Consider the following 19,906-nt stretch of genomic DNA (forward strand, 5'->3'; position numbering starts at 1 on the left):
TGACTGAATATGAACTAAATAAATAAAATAGCTAGTTTACCATTATACTATTTGCATATTTTTGTTTAACAGCTGGAAATTATTTAAGATAAAACAGTTTGAATGGGTATTTTCCACAAAATGTAATTTAAGATTGCAACAGTAAAGAAAATCTAGCTTACCACATGATATATAAGATACAAGGACAGAAGGTCAAAAATTCTCTTAATCTATTTTACTTGGTGGCAGTGCAAATCTTAGGTTATTATTTTCACAAGATTTCAATGTGATGAGAAACACCTACAAGTCACCCAAGTGTAGATCAAAATTTTCAAGTCAAGCGATAGAAAAAAAAATAATTTTTAAAATAGAGAAGTGCTTTGACTTGAGTTCTTTTTAAAATAATATTCCATTAGCTCTCCTCTGCATGCAGTTTCAGAACAAAAAATATTTTGAATAAAAATTATTCTACATATAAGTACGTATTTTGTGGTAATTGATCATCAATTTCAATCTTTTACATTATTCTGAATTTTTCATCATGATGGTCTTAGTAGCAGAATTTTTATGAATTTTGATTCCATGAAGCACCAGAATATCAATAAATGATTAGTTTTCATAACTACAATGATTTCACGAGGGCACAAGTTTATGTAAAGAAAACTAGACTATTTGTAGTTTAAACACAAGTGATTCTTCTTAAAACACTCTGTAAATCCAAGGCGTGTATTTTTGCAAAAGCAGAGGTGGTGCATGGAAAGTAACTGGCACTCCACAGGCAAAAACTCATTAAATGAAAAAATTCATCATATCACCTTGTGTACAAAGTGAATTATTCTCACTCATAAAACCAACTTCCATGTTCATTACTACAAAAAGGTGATTAAAGATGAAAGAGAACCCATAAAATATATTATGCTATCCTTCGCACTCCATTATATGCATTGCAGTATGGGGAAATTTATTATAGAATTTTAAGGCAAGGTTATCCAACTGATTGAAGGTTTTGGAATGTTGGCATTGATTAATATAAATGGCACAGATTGCAAAAATCACATTTATTTTCATGAAACAGAGGTAAATTATTTACAGCAAAATAACTTTTATCCTGAAAAAACCAGGGATTCTGGTAAGGTACCTATAACATGATAGTAAATTATGTAATAGCTGATCATATTCCACAGTTTTCAGCAGAGTAACCAAAGATCCTTGCTATAACTTTGAAATCTATTCACATTTGTAGTTTAAGGTGAAATTAATTTCACAAAAGACGCATTTCTAAGTTTCAAACAAGACACCTTAAAAAATAATACTTAAAAATAAATAAAATTTCTTCCAACATCAACGTCATCATGTTTATTATTTTGTTCCCATAAAATCTAAGCAAATGATGATGACCTCAATATTAGGATTTGACTGAGTGTGAAATCAGTCAACCAATTGGCTTTGAATTGGCTTCCTTCAATTTTTCATTTGAATTAAAAAATATTGAATAGATGTCATCATTAGATTCTTCAAGTTATCCAAAATATGTACCTACTATAATGGTGATTATAATCCTCGAAAATGTTAAATGGTCACTAGGTGTACTGATGCTGGTGGTCTTTCTGGTACTAAGGGACAAAGGTTGATTTTCTTTCACCAGTACATAGTAACTTTATCCCCACTCTGCTTGCTAATTTGGTATTTTGCAGCCTCCTGAACTTAGCACTCTGAGTCTACTGCCTCTTATCACACTCTCTTACCCTCTCTGCACTTCATTTAATGTTAATTTTTCAGATGATAGTTCTTTTTTTCTCGAAATTTAACATAGAGATATGGTCTCTGCCCAAAACTGAAACATAATCCCACACTCTCTTATTCTAAGCAAAGGAGACTATCTCAGAGAGACTGGTCAGTTTGTTTAAAATGTCACAGAATATTACTAAAAATATTTTTCAAAATTTAAATCTATAAAAATCCTGATGCATTACACTTGCTAGCCACTTATGACACTATCTAGAAGAGGAAGTTTTCATAAACTTAAGTCACTTCTCTCCAATGCTAAGGAAATCAACACTGAGGACACTCATTCATGCATTCATCCCATTTCTTTGATCACATGAGCATGCTGCACTAACTTTTTTGTGAAAAAGCTATCCAACCCTAGGCAATGAACTATTATTTCAACCATCTTTATTCTCCTACTACTATCAAATGTTATAACAAGTTAATAGTCTTAGATAAAAAGTAAAATATTTATGCTGATTTCATAAATACGATTGAAAAAATTGCTTTTCATAACTTTTTGTTCTGACTATTCAAATTAGTTCTGCTGAGTTTAAAGCATTCAATGATGAATCACAGATGAGGAGATAAACCTTTTTCCAGAAAAAAATATTTTAAAATGTAACTTTCACATTACTCATTTCTTTCACCTTGAACATTTTAATAAAAAATCAAGTCAACAATCTTTTTAGTACACATTCAAATAGAGTCCTCTTCACTTATGTAGAAAATGAGCAAGATATAACATGATCACCACCCACACTGATGCCGCTGATAAGGAAAGAGTTGAGGGAGCTCCAGATATTGGCTTCTCTTTGTCATCTGGTATTTCATTTGTTTTTGCTGTTAAACTTTCTTCAATAGCATCATTTACAGCATTCAATAGTGGAAATTTCTTTGAATTTGATCCACTGTCACCACTGCAATCACCATGGAAATCATCCGTGTCAATAGACCAAATCATTATTCCTGCCAAGTCATTGGCCATTGCAAATTTCACCTGAGGAGTGCAAAATATTTCTCAGATCAGATACAAATACTAATAATAAGACAAAAAAATTGGTACACTGATATGACATCTACTCCCTTAATTGGTTCTGAGATCTTAACATACAAATAATCATAATCAATGAACTGATAACTACAATTAGTGAAATATAAATGCAATTACTTCTAATTTTAATGGGAATGGGCGACCAATTTAAGGATAAATTCATTCTAAGACAATCATACTTCTATTTAAGACAATCATACTTCTATTGCAACTGATATTCTGTATCTATGTAACACACATGGTCAGCAGATTATTTTGAGGAAGTCACTATGTTATGGAAATAAAAAATTATTTTAGCAGCCGCCAACATTAAGTAGCAGTTAATAGTTACTTTTAAGTAAAATAGGCCATTAAATACAGGGCTACAAACCTATAGGGCAATGAGCATCCCCCCCTTTCCACATAGTACTTCTGGGGACTCTGAAGGGTGCAAGGCTGATGACCTGCCTAAAGCAGCCCTGGTTGGACAGGTCATGACAAATAGATGCCCCGGTGGAAATATATTCTGTATTGGTCATATGTAAGCTTCATATATTAACAGTACCCACAATCTTTCTCAAATTGAAAATGAAGCCATTACTGCCATTAATATATGTTATCTCCCTTATAAGTAAATAATAGCAAAGTCCTCTGATTGTTAAGTTGTCCAAATCATTTTACCTAATTCTTTTAGATTTTAGGATACTGATTTCAGGAAAAATTGTAAAAAATTCCATCACAAAGAATTTTTTCATATTTGTTTGGCTGTGTAATTGGTGTTGGAGCCATAGCCTCATATAAATGGGATTTAGTTGAAAATGATCCAATCAGTAATCTCATGCAAAACCTACAGAGACAATCAGTGTCTCCTCTTTTATGCTGGAGAAGAGAACAATAAAAAAATATCACCGAAATGATTAGAGAATGGTTCTGGGATGACTAGGAAAGTAGGGAAAGAATGCAGAGTCATGTAGTTTCAATGGGATGCAGAGTGAATCTGGGGAATTTGACACTTGGACAATTTATATAACAAATCCTCATTGATACTGCTATTTAAGGTACTCAAAATGGTACCCGTTCAAATTAAGTTGTTCAAGAGGTAAATGTGTGGTTTGATTAGGAAAGATGGGGTAGAGAATGTTGCTAATTCCATCTGTGAAGTTTAGTTAATTTCTTTGGTATGTATTTGGTGGATATCATTTTGAACTCACAACTCTTTCACATAATAGAAAATAAAACTTGCCTGAATAAATATGTAACCAGTAATGTCTTACCTTTTCTTTCATACTCTCCTCATCATCATAACTGATCCAGTGATCTTCTTTCATGACATATGGGGTCTTTGAAGTTTCATCATAAGAGCGCACCCAGTTTGTTTCCATATCAGCCTGATCATGATTAGACGAATCCTTTTCATTGGATGGCATCAGTTCAACACAGATCTGTCAGAGAAAGAAGTAGGTATGGTAGAAGAAGGAATAGTAGAAGTAGGTATAGTAGAAGTAGGTATAGTAGAAGTAGGTATTAAATAACTCTTCAATACAGGTATATTGTATGCCTACTTAATGACCAATGAAGTTATTATTATTGAAGTGACAGAGGAAGCTAACTTATAGATTTAATATCTTACTAAAACATATAACTTATACATATTATACATGTATACATTTGGGCAAATAAATTTATTATTATTATAAATTCAATTTGCACACCATTGGCTTTAATTCCATAGGAATTCACCCAAGAAGATAAATACGAGTATGTATACCATGGCTATGGATAAAAAAATAACATGAAATGCTGTGAATTATCAAATGTTAAATCATTTATAAAGTAAAATGACCCTATGCTAAGATATTATATTTTGAGTTTGTTAGGGATTTTACCACAAAAATGTTACTTTTATATACTGGGTAGTAAATAGAAATGGGGGGTCTTGGCATTAGGTGGAGAAAGAATGGATACATCTATGGGTGAGAGACCTTCTTTGGGTCTAAAATTGGATAGGATTCAAAACAAATTTACAATAATCACGATGACAGACAAAGGGCCATCCATTGTCTTGCTAAACAAAAAAGCCTATGACGCTGAGGTATTATGCCAATTAAACAACCTCTCTTGCTATTCCTCCCTGCCATTTCATCAAAACTTGATGAAATGTGGCTGTAATTCCAGGCTTCAAAGCTTTCGTGTTATTCTTTGTGAAAATAATGTTTGCAAGTGAAAAATAAAGGTGGTCACTTGTGGTGAGGTTCATCCATTCTAGGCAGTTTTTAATAATGCTAAGCATAGCTTTACCCCAAGAAAGTTTTCATCTAATAAGCATGCTCTATTCAGGGTTTAATAATTATAACTCTTTTCAGTTCTAAAGCCTTAGATACTTATTCAAATGTTTAAATTCAACTTTGTTTTCTTATAGCATTGTTTATTTCTGAATTTCTTCTCCTTATATTAGAGGATCACTCGACATTTTGGCTTTGCAATGAATATAGTATTTTGAATTTGTTACCATTTCTGTTATTTAGACTATATTGTATAAGTTACATATGTATTTCACGCATGACAGCTGTTGTTGTTCTTCATGTGACAGTAAAGAAAAAATCCTACCAAGCCAACTGCAAATACTTTTCAAATGTCTTTGCATCCAATTATAGATTTTACTCAATGGAGTCATAGTAATAATAATAATAATAATATTGACTGCTTATAGCTTTAGCAGTTTAGCTGAATTGCTCAACAGAACCAGAAAGTTTTAAAGTGTGGTAGACAGAGTGTTAGTGTATGTAAGATACATATAGGTGCATATTTCCTGAGGGAATATGAGGAAATAAAATAATATCTGTAGCCCAAGAAATCAGTAGTAGGTAGTGTATTTTATAAATATAGCAAATAAAAATGTTTTAATTTTTTTATTTGATTCATTTGCACAAAAAATATGATTCATTTGCACACTTCCTGGATTTACTAATTTATTAAATTAAAAAAATTCAAGCATGAAAAATTCACACCGGGACATATTGAAAACATAATTATTCTCCATAATATTTTATAATTATAACTTGAATTTTAGTCGCTTTTAAGCAGTTCAAGTTTTTTTAATATGTTGATAAACTTCAACATTTTCACCAAGTTGTGTTAACCTGTTGACATTGAAGGACTCAAAAAATGAGTCAATCAAGCAGCAAAATAAAATTATTCTGGGGATAAAATGTTCATTAGTTTTCATAAATGAGGTGTCTCTTACCTCATTATAACCCATGAATCCATCTTCTTTTGTGAAAGGACCCTGGAATCCCTTGTCTTTAGCTGATGAGCCAACCATTCCATTTTTTATATCATCCAGTAAAAATGTTCTTCCATACATTGGAACTCCCAAAACAACCTTATTGGCTGGAGCTCCAAGTTCAAGCATATATTTCACAGTGTACTCCTGAAATATGTCAATTTTTTCAAATGGAGCAGAGTATTAAATAAGAGTGACATCAATCACCCCCATGGTTAACCCTATGTCATTTCAATCGGGAAAGATAAACCCATCAAAAAATGCATATAAAAATATACTTAGAATAAATATATATAATTAGATAATATAATATAATATAATGCAATGCATGGTAATATAATAAAATGTAATATAATATAATGTGATGTAATATTTATTCTTTTATAATATATATATATATATATATATATATATATATAATACTTAAATTAAATATACCTTACCACATTGAAAAACTTATCATTAGCATCCTTAGGATTATCAGGAGCATGAATGGGAGCATTGTGTCCGGTGCGCTTATCCCATGACCCATGATAGTCATAGCACATGAGATGAAAGAAATCCATGTGAGGAGCTAGGGCTTTCACATCATATGCAGTATCTATTACATCTTTGGCTGCCCCAAAAGCAGATGTTAGTATCCATCCTCTGCTGTTGAATGCTTCTCTTAGCTCCTACATGATAATTTAAACAATCCATTCGTATAATAGATATACATAGTATCAAGATTTGAATGGTATACAAAAAATTTTTTTGAAAGGTACATAGTATGTCTATTCATTAACTCTAGGGTTCCCAAAACCAGGATGAGCGGACCATAAATGTGTATAAACTTTAAAGTCAGCTGACCCATGTGATGGTTAAGTTGGTGTGATAAAAGTTTTAAATTCACCTATGATTATGAATAATTTGGATATTTAATGTTTGTATCTAATGCTAATGTAAAGTGTCATCAGGAAGTAATCCACAAATGAAATCAGTAAATCATTAATGCTTACCCTGACTAAAGCAACGAAGTTCTTCTTATCTTCCTCTGGTTTTCCTCCACGTTTTCCTGGATATTCCCAATCCAGGTCCAACCCATCAAAGTCATAATTTCTGTAAAATTTTCATAGAATGTTTAGAAATCACTGAGCAAAACAAGATGTGCTTGCATTTACAATCAAAGCAAATTTACAGCCTGTTTGAATGATGCTTTCAATGTGCAATGTGCTATTATTTTGTTTCACTTCGATGAGGCAAGGGAGTGACTAGGGTTGCATTACTTTTGCATAATGCAGTTCACTCATATTTAATATTTTCCAGACAAGGAGGCATAATTTAAAGTTTCATTACCAATGAAAAAAAGTTTAATAGAAAAATAAATCAAGCTGTTCACTTTATAGAAGAGAAATGACTAAGCTACTCAGGACTCCTAATAAACATTTATTTTTAAAATTCCAATTGAGATTTGCATAATCAATCTCATGCTCTGCTATAACCAATTAATCCATTGAATTTTTAAATTTTTAGAGATGATTTTTTTCAATTACAACAGTTCATCATTCCAGTGGGAATATGGTTGATAAGTTGATTAATATACTAGCTTCCCACACTGAGGATCCAAGTTTGAATCCTAATGGTGACTGAATTTTTCAGAGGCATCTCAATCTCTACTTGGGTGTCATGTGCACAGTACCTCAAAGTGGGCTACTCCCTCGATTGGATGGAAAATTAAATGGTGGCATCCTTAGTTAAGATTAGGTTAATGCCAATTATGGGTTTCTCTTGACTCCTCCCCCATCCCTGTTAAATCATATATCTACCTAATTACACACCAACTCTTGAAATGGTACAAATGACCTTTGTCATTATTCATCTCCACTCACGACTACCAACCAATGCCAGTGTGGCTTACACCTTGCAGCTCAATTCACAGTGAATAAGTAAAGGTATGCACATAGTGACTGTCTTTATTGGTATGTAGTCACTTTATAACTATTAATGTTTGAGTTTTGCACTCACTGTTAACATTTTAGTGATCAGTACTGTTATTTACACCTGTTTCCTTATTTATGAAAGATGATTTGGGTATAATTCATAACTTCTCAGTAATATCAAACATTACGTTTTTGGCATTGACCAATGTCAGGGACAAAAAAAGCCGAAGATATTACAATCTTATCATTTTCATGAGATTCCATGGAGGATAAGGCATTTTATTTTCTCTGGGAAAAGAATGCTTAATAGTAGCTACATACGTGTAGATTTTTTCTTTCTGATTTATGAAGAATTCCTGCAACATATTGCCCATTCTGGCTTTATAGATATACCCTTTGGGAATGTAGAATACTTGTGAAACAAATTTTCCTTAGCCACTTTTATTGTCACTCATGTAATGATACAGGGGGCATGGAAGTCCAGTGAGTAGAGCCCTGGGCTACTGAACAGAGAGCCTGGATTTGATTTCAGATTATGTCCGTGAGTACTCTTAGCTTCACCCAAGCTGGGTGATTGTTTGGGTAGGTACCAGATTTTCATGGAACTGGTCTCCCTACTCTGTTGAGTGAGCTTCATATGGCATACAGGACTTAGAATTAGGTGATATCCTCACCTCTCACACCAAACTTCAAGTGGATTACTTTGGTGGGTGGTGGAGACACAACTTGGGCTTATGAAATCTAAATTACCAAACTTCCTAAGTAGGATCAAGGACCACAAAAGTAAAAACTACCTCATTCCTCTCTTTGGAAAGACTTACCGGATGAAATCTAATGCACTGCTGACAAAACTACCTCTTGAATTTGCTGTAGCAGCCATTGCTGAATAATTTGTTGAACCTTCATTCCATCCACCAACTGCTATTGTTACCTTCAAATGGGGATATCGCCTTCTTAGACCAGTCATTCTGCGGTATGTTCCTGAAACAAAAATCCAGCAATTAATATCATTTGTTGCACTTGTATCATATATTTCTTTAGTACATAATTATGCTATCTCAACATTTTGCAGACATTTTGTTAAAATTGAAAATTATGTCTTTTTATGAAAGCTCACTAAGATACACAGGGTGAGGTGGGTGATAAAAATAATAGTTGATGAAAAAAATAATAATTGCATAATTTCATCTGCTTTCATCGATTCATGATGCTGTGTGTGTGACAGTGAGAGATGGGTGAAATATTTTCCTTTATAATTATTATTATTATTATTATTACTTTTTATTTGCCCAGAGATCACAATACAAAAATACCAGGTGGGTGAAGTATGTACATGATATAAGGCACGTCAATGAGGAGCAAAGACACAGGCTCAGTTAAGATACATAAAAGAATAGATGCTCATAGTTACATAAGTGTTTGGTACAAACCCATGAACATCGGCTGTAACATGCACATACAATATCAAATTCAGAAAAATCATTGATCACAAACATGAATCAGACCATTACCATTGCTAGAAACTAAAAGTATGAACTTACTGGTCGGGAATATTGTTGAGATATTCATCAACCGAGTAAAACATATTGCGTTGTAGATATCTTTTTAGTTTATGCCTGAATACGGCAGTTCCCTGTGTATCCTTGATACTTTTGGGTAGTTTGTTAAATAATCTGATGCCCATTTCATTGGGTCCTAATTTCAATGCTTTAGTTCTTATATTCCCATAATGGAAGTCATTCCTGCCTCTGGTGTAATGATGATGATAGGCAGAGTTAAGAGAATAGTTGCCGATGTTATTTTTTATATATAGAATTAAAAACATAATGTAGATGCATGGGAGAGGTAGCAAATTTAATTCATGGAAAATAGGCCTTGATGGAGCATTGTAAGGTTTCCTGGCGATGATTCTAATAGCTTTCTTTTGCATTTTAAAGATGGTTTGAGAAATAGCAGCTGATCCCCATAATATTATACTGTAGGTTATATTTGAGTAAATTTCCCCATAGTACAAATTGAGTAGTACAGTTTTACTTGTAGTTTCATACAGGTGTCTTAATAAGTAGCAAGTTGAACTGAGCTTGTGTTGGAGGGCTTTTACATGAGTATCCCAAGAAATATTTGCACATAGAGAAATACCTAGAAATTTGCATTCTGTCACACGCTCAATTGATAGGTCATTGATTTTTACTAGCAGATCATCTGATATGTTCTTATTGTGTGTAAAGTTTACTATTTTACTTTTATTTACATTTAAGTCTAGAAGGTTGTCTGTACACCACTTGTTTATAGCAAGTGTGACAGACTTAGCTTTTTCCACAAGGCTGGGATATGTTTGTGTTGATATTATTATATTAGTGTCGTCAGCGTACAACACTGGTATTATTCCATCATTATTTGGTAAGCAGTTAGGTAGGTCATTGATGTAAATCAGAAAGAGGAGTGGCCCAAGGGTTGAGCCTTGTGGAACACCTTTGTTAACTTGGTATGCTTCGGATGAATATTTTGACCCATCAACTGATAACACTACTTTTTGAGTGCGATTATGAATAAAGGACTTCAACCAGTTTAAAGGACTTCCTCTAATTCCTATTCTATTGAGTTTAATTAGTAGTCTATTGTGGTTTACATTATCAAAAGCCTTTGACAAGTCAAAAAACATTCCAAGAGTTTTGCGTTTAGCATCTAATGAATTAAGTATGCTGTCGATTGCCTGACATATGGCAGTTGTGGTAGACCTTTCCGATCTAAATCCATGCTGAGAATTAGAAAGTAGGAAGTTTTTTTCGAGATAAGATGCTATTTGCATATACATGGCTTTTTCGAATATTTTAGCAAATGTATTTTGGATGGCTATTGGTCTGTAGTTATTCAAATCATTTACACAGCCATGGTTTTTATAAATGGGCACTACTTTTGATTCTTTTAATTGGGATGGGAAAATCCCTTGTATCAAAGATTCATTAATTAAAAATAAAAGGGGTGCTTTTATGGCTTCAAAACAATGATGAACAACTTTACCAGGAATTTCATCTGGGCCAGTACTGGATTTGTTTCTGAGTGAGGAGACAATAGTTTTTAGATTGGTTTCAGAACAGGGCTTGGCAAACATTGACGATGGTGCATTTGCTAAAAGCACATTGGCTGGAGAAGTAGTTAGGCAAGCAGCTGATACGTAGTATTTGTTAAATTTATTAGCTAGAGATGAATAGCTAATGGCAGTGTTATTTTCAGGGTTACAAAGTTTTGGGAGAGTGAGTTGTGGATTTTTCTTACCTCTACAGTCATTAATTATTTCCCATGCAGTTTTGGACTTGTTATTGGAATTAAGTAACTTATTATCATTATAGGTTCTTTTCGTGGTAGAAATCAGTTTACGGTAATACTTTTGAAATTCCTTATAGAGTAACCTTTGTTCATGATTGTTTGAACTTTTACTGGAGATAGCAAGTTTTTTAAGGATAGTTGAGTAATAACGGATCTCATCAGTTAGCCATGGCTTACATTTAGTTCTATGAAATATTTTATGATGTGTTACTGGGAAACACATTTCAAAATTGTGTTTGAAAATTGAATAAAAGTAATTGAAACCTTCGTCTACTGACTTAAGGTCATAGACATTGTCCCAGTTTTGGGACTGAAGAAGGAGCAGAAAATGCTGCATATTTCCATGAGTGAGAGACCGCCTTGGGTAAGTTTTATCATTTGGACTATCCATTGGTTGGTTAGTATCGATACTTATTTTCACCATGCAATGGTCTGTTATACCTAGGTCGCAAACAGTTGTGACTACTTTTTCATGGTTAAAGTTGGTCACAGCGTAATCAATTAGGGTGGCAGATGTGGGAGTGACTCTGGTAGGATTATTGTCAAAACATTCCATGCCATAAGTTTTGAACAGATTCAACAATTCTGATCTGTGAGGGGAGTCAACTAAGAGATTACAGTTGAGATCGCCGTTCAGCACGAGTATTCTGTTGCTTGCATATAAGGAGCAAATGAGTTGCTCAGGCTGAGAGAAAGTCCCTGGGAGTGATGTGAAAATCTAAAGAGGCATTTTTCCCTTAATATCATACTTCCAAATTCCCATTATTCCATACAACATGCCAATTGATTTTCCTACCTCCACCTCATTGACCCAATATTCTCCCATCGATCATTCATTGCCCCTCAATGTAACTTACACCCACCATGCCTTCCTTGGGTTTCTTCCAACAATTTACTCTCCCCCTCCACCATACCAAGAACTTTTACTTCGTTTTTATTTCCATACATTTAAATTTATAAATCCTCCTCCACACCCACATCTCAAAAATTCCATATCTACATGTATTATCTGAACTCAACAACTATGTCTCTACGCCGTATATATTGGTTTAGATTGTTAATGGTAGTCTACCTTCAAAGGAAGATTTGTGATGGATTCACAAAAAACCACATGTATTTCTCACCCTACACGACACAACGTGCACTAAAATGAACTCTTCATCGATTAGATCATTAAAAATAATGGAATATAATTTGACTCCTCTCGCTCTTGCTGACCTTTCCAAACACTCCCTTCCCGTCTGCCCTCAAGTGAGTGCCTGAGGGAGGAGTGTGCGCCCCTGATCCTACGGGGAGGTTCGTAGCAGTACTCGAAGTTTTCTCCTTCTGTGCCGGTCTTTAATCGACACATTTCATAATGCCGGGCTATAACAATAAAACCATTTCTTAATGTGCCGTCTTAGGCAAATGCCTGCCACATCTCTGGTGAAATTTGCAATTTTTCGTTGGCTCTGGGGGTGGTGGGAAAAGCGGTCTGTCTCAACTTTCCCAAAAATATGACTCCAGAAACAAATCAACCTTGGACAGCTTTTCCGGGTATCAAAAGCATAAACTAGAGGACGGTTTCACCCTGACTTCTTTCGGGGAAGAGGAAGCATGGAGCACTCTTGAGTCTCCCATCAATGCTACTTTCATGTGTCCACATGCATATCAAAATACATACCTAAATCAAGGAAACTTCAAGGCTGACGGAAGGAGGTCACATCCTACCCAGGTAAAATAAAATAAATACCAAACAGGTACAAAAATACACAACTTTTTGCTTTGCTTAGAGTACCACTTGGACAGTAATTTTCTTTTGTGCGGCATATCAGTGCCCGAATTCGAACCTTTTTGTATTTACCTTACCGACTCTCATCTAGTGACCGGGAACCGCATATTTTATTTATAGACGACGGAATAGAGGGAGGAATCTAGTACTATCCTCTAAAGACGTGAAATTCACACATGCAGGTTATGGAGGTGGGCAGTTCTATTTCCTCTGCCACATGCAGTTTTCCCCAGAAACTCTACACAGGACTTACCCGGAGACATCACCCGGATTTGTGCCCGAGACTCTTCCCTCCACTACCAAGCATTGGGTCACCATGCAAACTTCACCTCACCCATCCGGGTAAAATCTTCCTCTTGATCCTTCGGCTTAAAATATGGTTTCCATTACGGCAAGGACTTCATCCGGAAGGCAACTTTTGATAAGAGAGCTCATTAGTAGAAGGCCTCTTCAAATCGGCCGTACTAAAGGGAGGAGGAGGGGTGGAAGATGCCGGGAGGGTGGTCACGGGTGGGAACTTATCCACTGTAGGGTCAGGGACCCCTATAGATATCTATAAACTGCCTCAAACTTAAACTACCAGGCGACCGCGATAACTCCTGTATTAGCACTAATCATTTGGCTGCAAAGTTACCACATTCTCAAATATATATATTCATACAAAAATATGCATATCTAATCAAACAATACGTTGAGCTGTTGTTTTCCTTGCACTCATAATTCCACGGATTTTGAAATGACTATGGTCTCAAAATAAAAATCCCTTTGCGAACGTCCGGGATTGTGGAAATTTTTGTTTTCCTTGAGCCCGATTTGGCTGCTTCCTACCCTGAGCTGCTTTCGAAATTTCACACTTCATTTGGAAAAATAAGCTTCCCGCGACTTTTAACAATAAGTCGCATTAAATACATGCGCACTGCAGGTAAACTAATTCGTCGTTTCAAAAACCCGATGAGACCAAAATAAGAGCGACAGAGAAGAAAATTCCTCCCATTAATTACGTGAGGAAGGTCACCGAAAGGTCACTTACACAGAAAGTGAAAGCCCACGGGTCGGAGATACGACTTTCCGCATTCCGAGTCTCCGCGTGTTACTTAATTTCATTGGATGAGAACACCTCACGGTCGTCTCATCCCCGCCAATCATTTGCCGTCTGATTCAATGTACCTAGATTCTCTCAGGCTCTTTCTGTGAAGTGTAGCTACATCCATAATTTTATGAATGTTTTTGAATCCATTGCTGCGTACGTTTAATGTGTAGTGTAAATTTCCCATGATAAAGTTTCAACTTATTTCAAATTTTGTCAAGAGCATCGACATAAATCCTTTTTATCATACAACCTGCATATGACGTGTAGTCTAAGTAGCGGTTATCCACGTCGATAACCGCTATTTGAGCCTCGCGGTCAGCGGCCTCGGTGAAACCGCGGGATTCTTCAGCCCTTACATGATGCCACTATTGACAATTGCTCGTCGCACTCACGTGACTTCCGGCTTTACTAGCCCGGTTATTGACTGCATGTCAATTTTCATGGACGAAGTTTTGCTATCTGAGACGATTGACCCAAAGGATTTGAGCAAGGTTTTAGAAAAGGGACAGGGCGTTGAGGATATTAGGAGAAGAATTTTAATAGCGAAAGATGCATTTACAAGAAGGTACACAAAGTAAAGTTGTGAAGAAAGTAACAGTAAAATCTTTAACGTGGGACGTGGTGCAGTATGGTAATGAAACAATCACTTAACATGTAAGGAATCTTACTGGAGCGACTTCCCTTGGTGGATGCCTACGGGCCGATGTGATCTACATTTCCCTTGAATAGGTTTTTTTATTTTATTTTTTTCCTTTACCGAAGAGAATAGGGGAACATAACGTGATCATTCATATAAATTAGTATTATACGGCACCCTGCAAGCTACCGCTCGGGTGTGTGGCATGGGATGATTACACACCAGACTACGTACTTTTGACACAAAATACTTTTCCCCCTTGGCGCGGTCGGACAAGGTTATTTTGATATCTCATCGTTTTGGGAAAAAATGAAATCTCAAATCGATCTGTTCTACATTTAAGCTCTCTGATTTTATTTACATGATCTCTCCTACCGCAGCATTAGTACGTTGGGGCTAATAATATATATTCAACATCATTGCTAAAGAAACCTAGTCTTAGAGGCAAGTGGACGAGGGCAATTGGAGGATTTTGAGAAATGGGTCAAGCGAATAATTTAGAAAATAAATTGAGCACAGAAGAAGAAAAAGACGAAGACTGATTGTTTAAAAAGGGTCGGCAAAGAGAGGATGTTGCAGTGGAAATCCGAAAAAGCCAGAGGAAGTATGTGGATGAAATATTGAAAATCATTGGAAACTTAAAGGCCGTGACTGAACAGAGAGTATGAAGTACACGAGGTAGAGGAAAGAAAAGAGGCGGCTCTTTAGGCAGCATGAAGGCAGGCAGATGTAAAAAAGAAATAAAGAAGGAAATAATGTAAGCCTAGGAGAATTAAGTTCTTGTTATACATAGCTAACAGCCTTTATGGACTGCAAAAAATTGCCATATTATGTAGAATATCTTGAATGAATGTTTGGAATACGTCGATGGAAAATGTGCAACGAATAAGGTTACTTGAAGGTTTATCGAGGAATGTGATAAAAAGAGGGAGCATTATTTTCCAACGCGGAAGCTATGTTGCCCGTGACTGCACGTACCGCTACGTCACATAAAAACGACACTAAACCCAACCCGCCTGTTTATTAAGACATTTTCTTTTCTTTGCCTCGCAGGTAAGAAGATGACGTTATACAGATGCCAACTAAGGCGTTGCCAGCCATCCTGTCAGTTCTCCTTTGTTACAGCTCCGTATTTGGATTTTCACTCAATGAAATTAATTGCGGTTTAATTTGTGAACTTCTCTTTTTTAATTTAAAAAAGCCACTTCAAATACTCGTAGTAGCCTTTTTGACACCAACCTCAGGTTTTTCGTTAAAATTATCACGTCCTTCTTACTGCTTTATATAAGGCACATAGCAAAAAATTTATTTTTGAATGCCCATATTTCTCCAATGAACACACCAAAAAATTGCTGTTTGTTCTTTGGGTATAGGGTGAATCCGACATAACCAACTGGGAAATACTAATATCTTTTCAATTGAAAGTTTAAATTTTGGCGAGAAACGCTAATATGTGAGGAAGCTGCAATAATCTAATGCAAGAAAGGTAAATATCTGTGACAAGCTTAAGGAATGGCCGAGGGCTAAATTGGAACCCTCAGACAAATAGAATTGAAGTTTTGGCCTGAGATATTTAAACACGCCGCCTTCACGATGAGTAAAATAAGCAACAAAACATCAGTACACAACTTAATCAGCCCCATTAAACTTTAAAAGTATAATTCAGGATCCTGAAGAGGATATGTCCCAGTACTTCTGAATACGTAGTAATTTGTGCAGATTCAGCTATGAAGGTAAAATGTGAGGGGACTCAAACTCGGATAAGTTCATAATGAGGTTGTCTTTATATCCCTTCCTGCTAAAAAGCTGGGCTTTAATATCTATCAAATTAATTTCTCTTCAGGAGGTATTCACTTTCAGAACTTAAGTATCTTTTCCTTAATACCTTCACAGAGGCAGGGTCGAAGCCACCCCCGTGCAGGCAAAAGTGTACTGATCTATCACCTAAGTTTCACCCACACTGGTCTCGCGACACAACCTTCAGAGGTCTATTGTCAAGATGACCGAGATAATGCCCTCGTTAGAGCTGCTCTGCCGACACTCGTTGCCTGGAGACCGCGAAAGAGCATCCGTACAGACGACAGTGTCTGATGTCGCGACACTAGTACCTCGTTAAGGCTTAAAGCTTTGCTGTCGCTTGGTACCCGAGGGCCGGTGGGACGTGGTGAGTGGCGGAGATAGGGGTGGGGTTGGGAGGAATCCTTGTCCAAGCTCTCACCTTTGGTATCCAGCACGTGCACTCCTCCGCAAAATATCGAAAAAAATATTTAAACCTCATTTTACCTTGGAATTCTATTGGCAGATACGCATGCGGTGATGCAATGACGCTGAGAGCTGAGGAAGAAAGCACCATCCGTAAAGAGTCATAATAATTGCAACCAGAATGTAAGTGGCAAGTAAAATAAGATGTGATATCTTTGATTTGAGCAAAGCGGATGCAATAATACACCATCAGCCACAGAATTTATGCGCACGCCGTCCAGACGCAATAAGACTGTTAAAAAAGAATCAATATTCTAGTGGTAAGAGAATCCTTCATTCCAAGAAAGGCATGCTCCAAGAGGGTGGGACGTTATAGATTTTAGGTAAATAAATTAAACTCCATGCGTAAAATGTTTTTTTTAAATGTTACCTCTTAAAGTACAAAAAGACGTATTTTTAATTCTTTTGCGAACTAATTGAAGTAGTATTATATTTTTTTATATATAGATATTTTGATTTATAGAAGCATATATTTTGTTGTTTATTCCTCAGCATATATTTGGGACACGAATTATGCATGAGGAAGAGTTTCTGCCGTACAACATAAAAGTATTAGTGGCAACATAAAATTTCGTTGCGCTCCAATCAATTGCGGAATGAAAAATTGCTTAGAGCTTATGGGTAAGAACGGTACCAGAACCAAAGGAAGGAAAGCAAAGGAATCCCTCTTCCTAGATGGCCTTAGAAAAAATTACGTCTTCATTAAGTCACACAACGACTCAAGGTGACATTCCTTTTGTGCATTTTTTATTCACCTGATAAGTTATTAAATATAATAGCTTTCTCTCAGTAAAACTCTTCCATCAAAAATTAAATCGTTTTTTAAAAGAATTCGACTTAAAGCTCCTTCTCTCTTCAATTTTATCACCCCAGGCGATTGAGAAGATTTTAGATGTACACTTCTTTGATAGGTTTGTCCATCACCACGTGCTGTGCTTTTAAGTCTAGTAATCTTTACAGTAAGTTGACGTTGGCCACTAATATCAAAGAAGCAACAATAAAACCACCGCTAACCCAGAGCAACGTTTTGGAAGTAGAGAGTAGAAAAGATATTGGTCGATGACAGTTCAAAAAGAAGAATGGCAATGCGATAGGATCAAGTTATATTGCTAACATAATGTACCGCAATTTTAATCCACCCCTTGTGTGAACCCTTTGCCAAGAGTTTGACTCAACGGAGCTCAATAAGTGTCAAGTACAACCTTGATCGCATTAATTATTATTACCGGTAGTCTACAGTTTCAGATACAGCACAGACTGAACGCCGCTATGTTTCTAAACCTCACCTTACACGACAAAAAATTACTTCCCATCCTACGATTGAACACTTCCTCAATTATTAATACTTTCGGCGTCCCTTCATTCCATTCAACACACATTCCAGTCCACACACCTCTCATCCTCCTCCCCCTTCCACGCCTGCCTAACGTTCTCCCCTCAATCACAGTCTTCAACATTTCATAATCAATTCAAATGCTCTACACCCACCTTCCCCGTCTCCTTTGAATTCCTCCCAACACCCCTCTTTCCTCCTCCTCCATGTAATCTTATGTTTTCCTTTCCGCCCATTTTACTTTTTTCATTCTACCCCAAATCTGCATCTCAAAACTCTCCAAATCTATGACTTTCATCTTGCCTCAACGACCAAGTTTCCACGCTGCACAAAACTACACTCAATACCAAAGTTTTCATGAATCTTTCTTCAACATGTTTTCTTTCAGTAACTCCCTCCCCCTGAAAAAGCATTAGTTGACGCATTTGTTTTCTTAGAACCGTATCACTTTGACCACATTCGTCCAAAACAGCTCCCAGATAAACTGTCCCGCCTGATTGCATAAATATGAGCGTCGAAAACACCGCTTCGACCATTGTGGGAAATATAACCTCTATAGCCTGGAATGCCTTGAATACGAATACGGTTATGCAATCAGCGATTCGGATACTGATTTTCATGACTAATTTAAGGCGTGCGGAAAACGTGGAAAGTATCAACCATAATTACCTTAGGAGAGCAAAATTCTTGAAATAAAATGTATAATCAAAACTATATGCAACCCTAAAAAAAGCGCGAAATATGTCCCGCACCGCTCGAATGTTTACCTTATCCGAATTTTTCTATCGAGCTAATGAAAGCGATCGAGTACAAGTACAGCAAACGCACGTGGATGGTCAGGAAAGGAACGAAATGTTAACTCCAAAGGAAGAATTTTCCTCCTTCCCTGTTCTTGAAGAAATTTTCTTTCCTAACCTCAAAACCCTTAGCAACACGCCCCAGTATCCTCAGGCCATGCAGTCGCCTGCTGCTGCGCTAAGCATAACGACTGTTTACATCCGTATTCCTTGGAAACAACTCGAGACGACCCAAAGCAGCCATCACCATACGAAGGGAGGGAGCCAAACATCGGCTCCTTTCATAATAAAAAAACTGCTACCATCGTCTCGCCCCCCGCAGTAACTGAGGGTGCTTTGTCGGGTGGACTCAAGCCTCTGAGGTGCAACAAGCGGCGTGACTTCAAAGCTTTCAACAAAATGAACTTCTTCCATAGTTCCTTCCTTAGCCTTTCGAGGTGCAGGAGACGAACAGAGAAATCTTCCTGAGAGCACAGGGGAAAATTTCCTGGTGTCTACTTTCAGAGACGAGTCTACAATATCGATTGTTTGCGGATTACGTTTCAACAATAACAAATGAAGGAGAGCTCTCACGGCCTATAAATAAGGAATAAAAATGAAAAAAAACATTCAGCCGTAAACAATTAGTGTCACACATAGAAATAAATAAATGGGATGACTTTGAAAATGAATTTGATCTTACGCCATGTAAATATTGTTTATTTTGTT

General features: G+C 36.2%; 1 protein-coding gene across 2 annotated transcripts in view; it reads right to left on the minus strand.

Annotated features, from left to right (window-relative positions):
- Positions 1-1,024: 1,024 nt before the first annotated feature.
- Positions 1,025-19,906, minus strand: part of LOC139693391 (probable chitinase 2) — a 35,540-nt gene continuing 16,658 nt past the window's right edge. For both annotated transcript variants that reach the window (XM_071591529.1, XM_071591523.1), the window contains exons 3-8: positions 8,803-8,962; positions 7,061-7,160; positions 6,506-6,736; positions 6,024-6,209; positions 4,054-4,221; positions 1,025-2,746 (exon numbers count right to left, since the gene is read on the minus strand). In XM_071591529.1, coding sequence (XP_071447630.1) covers positions 2,462-2,746; positions 4,054-4,221; positions 6,024-6,209; positions 6,506-6,736; positions 7,061-7,160; positions 8,803-8,962 — 1,130 coding nt within the window. In that variant the 3' untranslated portion in view covers positions 1,025-2,461. The remainder of the gene's footprint in view (positions 2,747-4,053; positions 4,222-6,023; positions 6,210-6,505; positions 6,737-7,060; positions 7,161-8,802; positions 8,963-19,906) is intronic.

Source organism: Hetaerina americana, unplaced genomic scaffold, assembly GCF_022747635.1.
Source record: "Hetaerina americana unplaced genomic scaffold, ioHetAmer1.1.p SCAF_1, whole genome shotgun sequence".
Classification (NCBI taxonomy): Eukaryota; Metazoa; Arthropoda; class Insecta; order Odonata; family Calopterygidae; genus Hetaerina; species Hetaerina americana.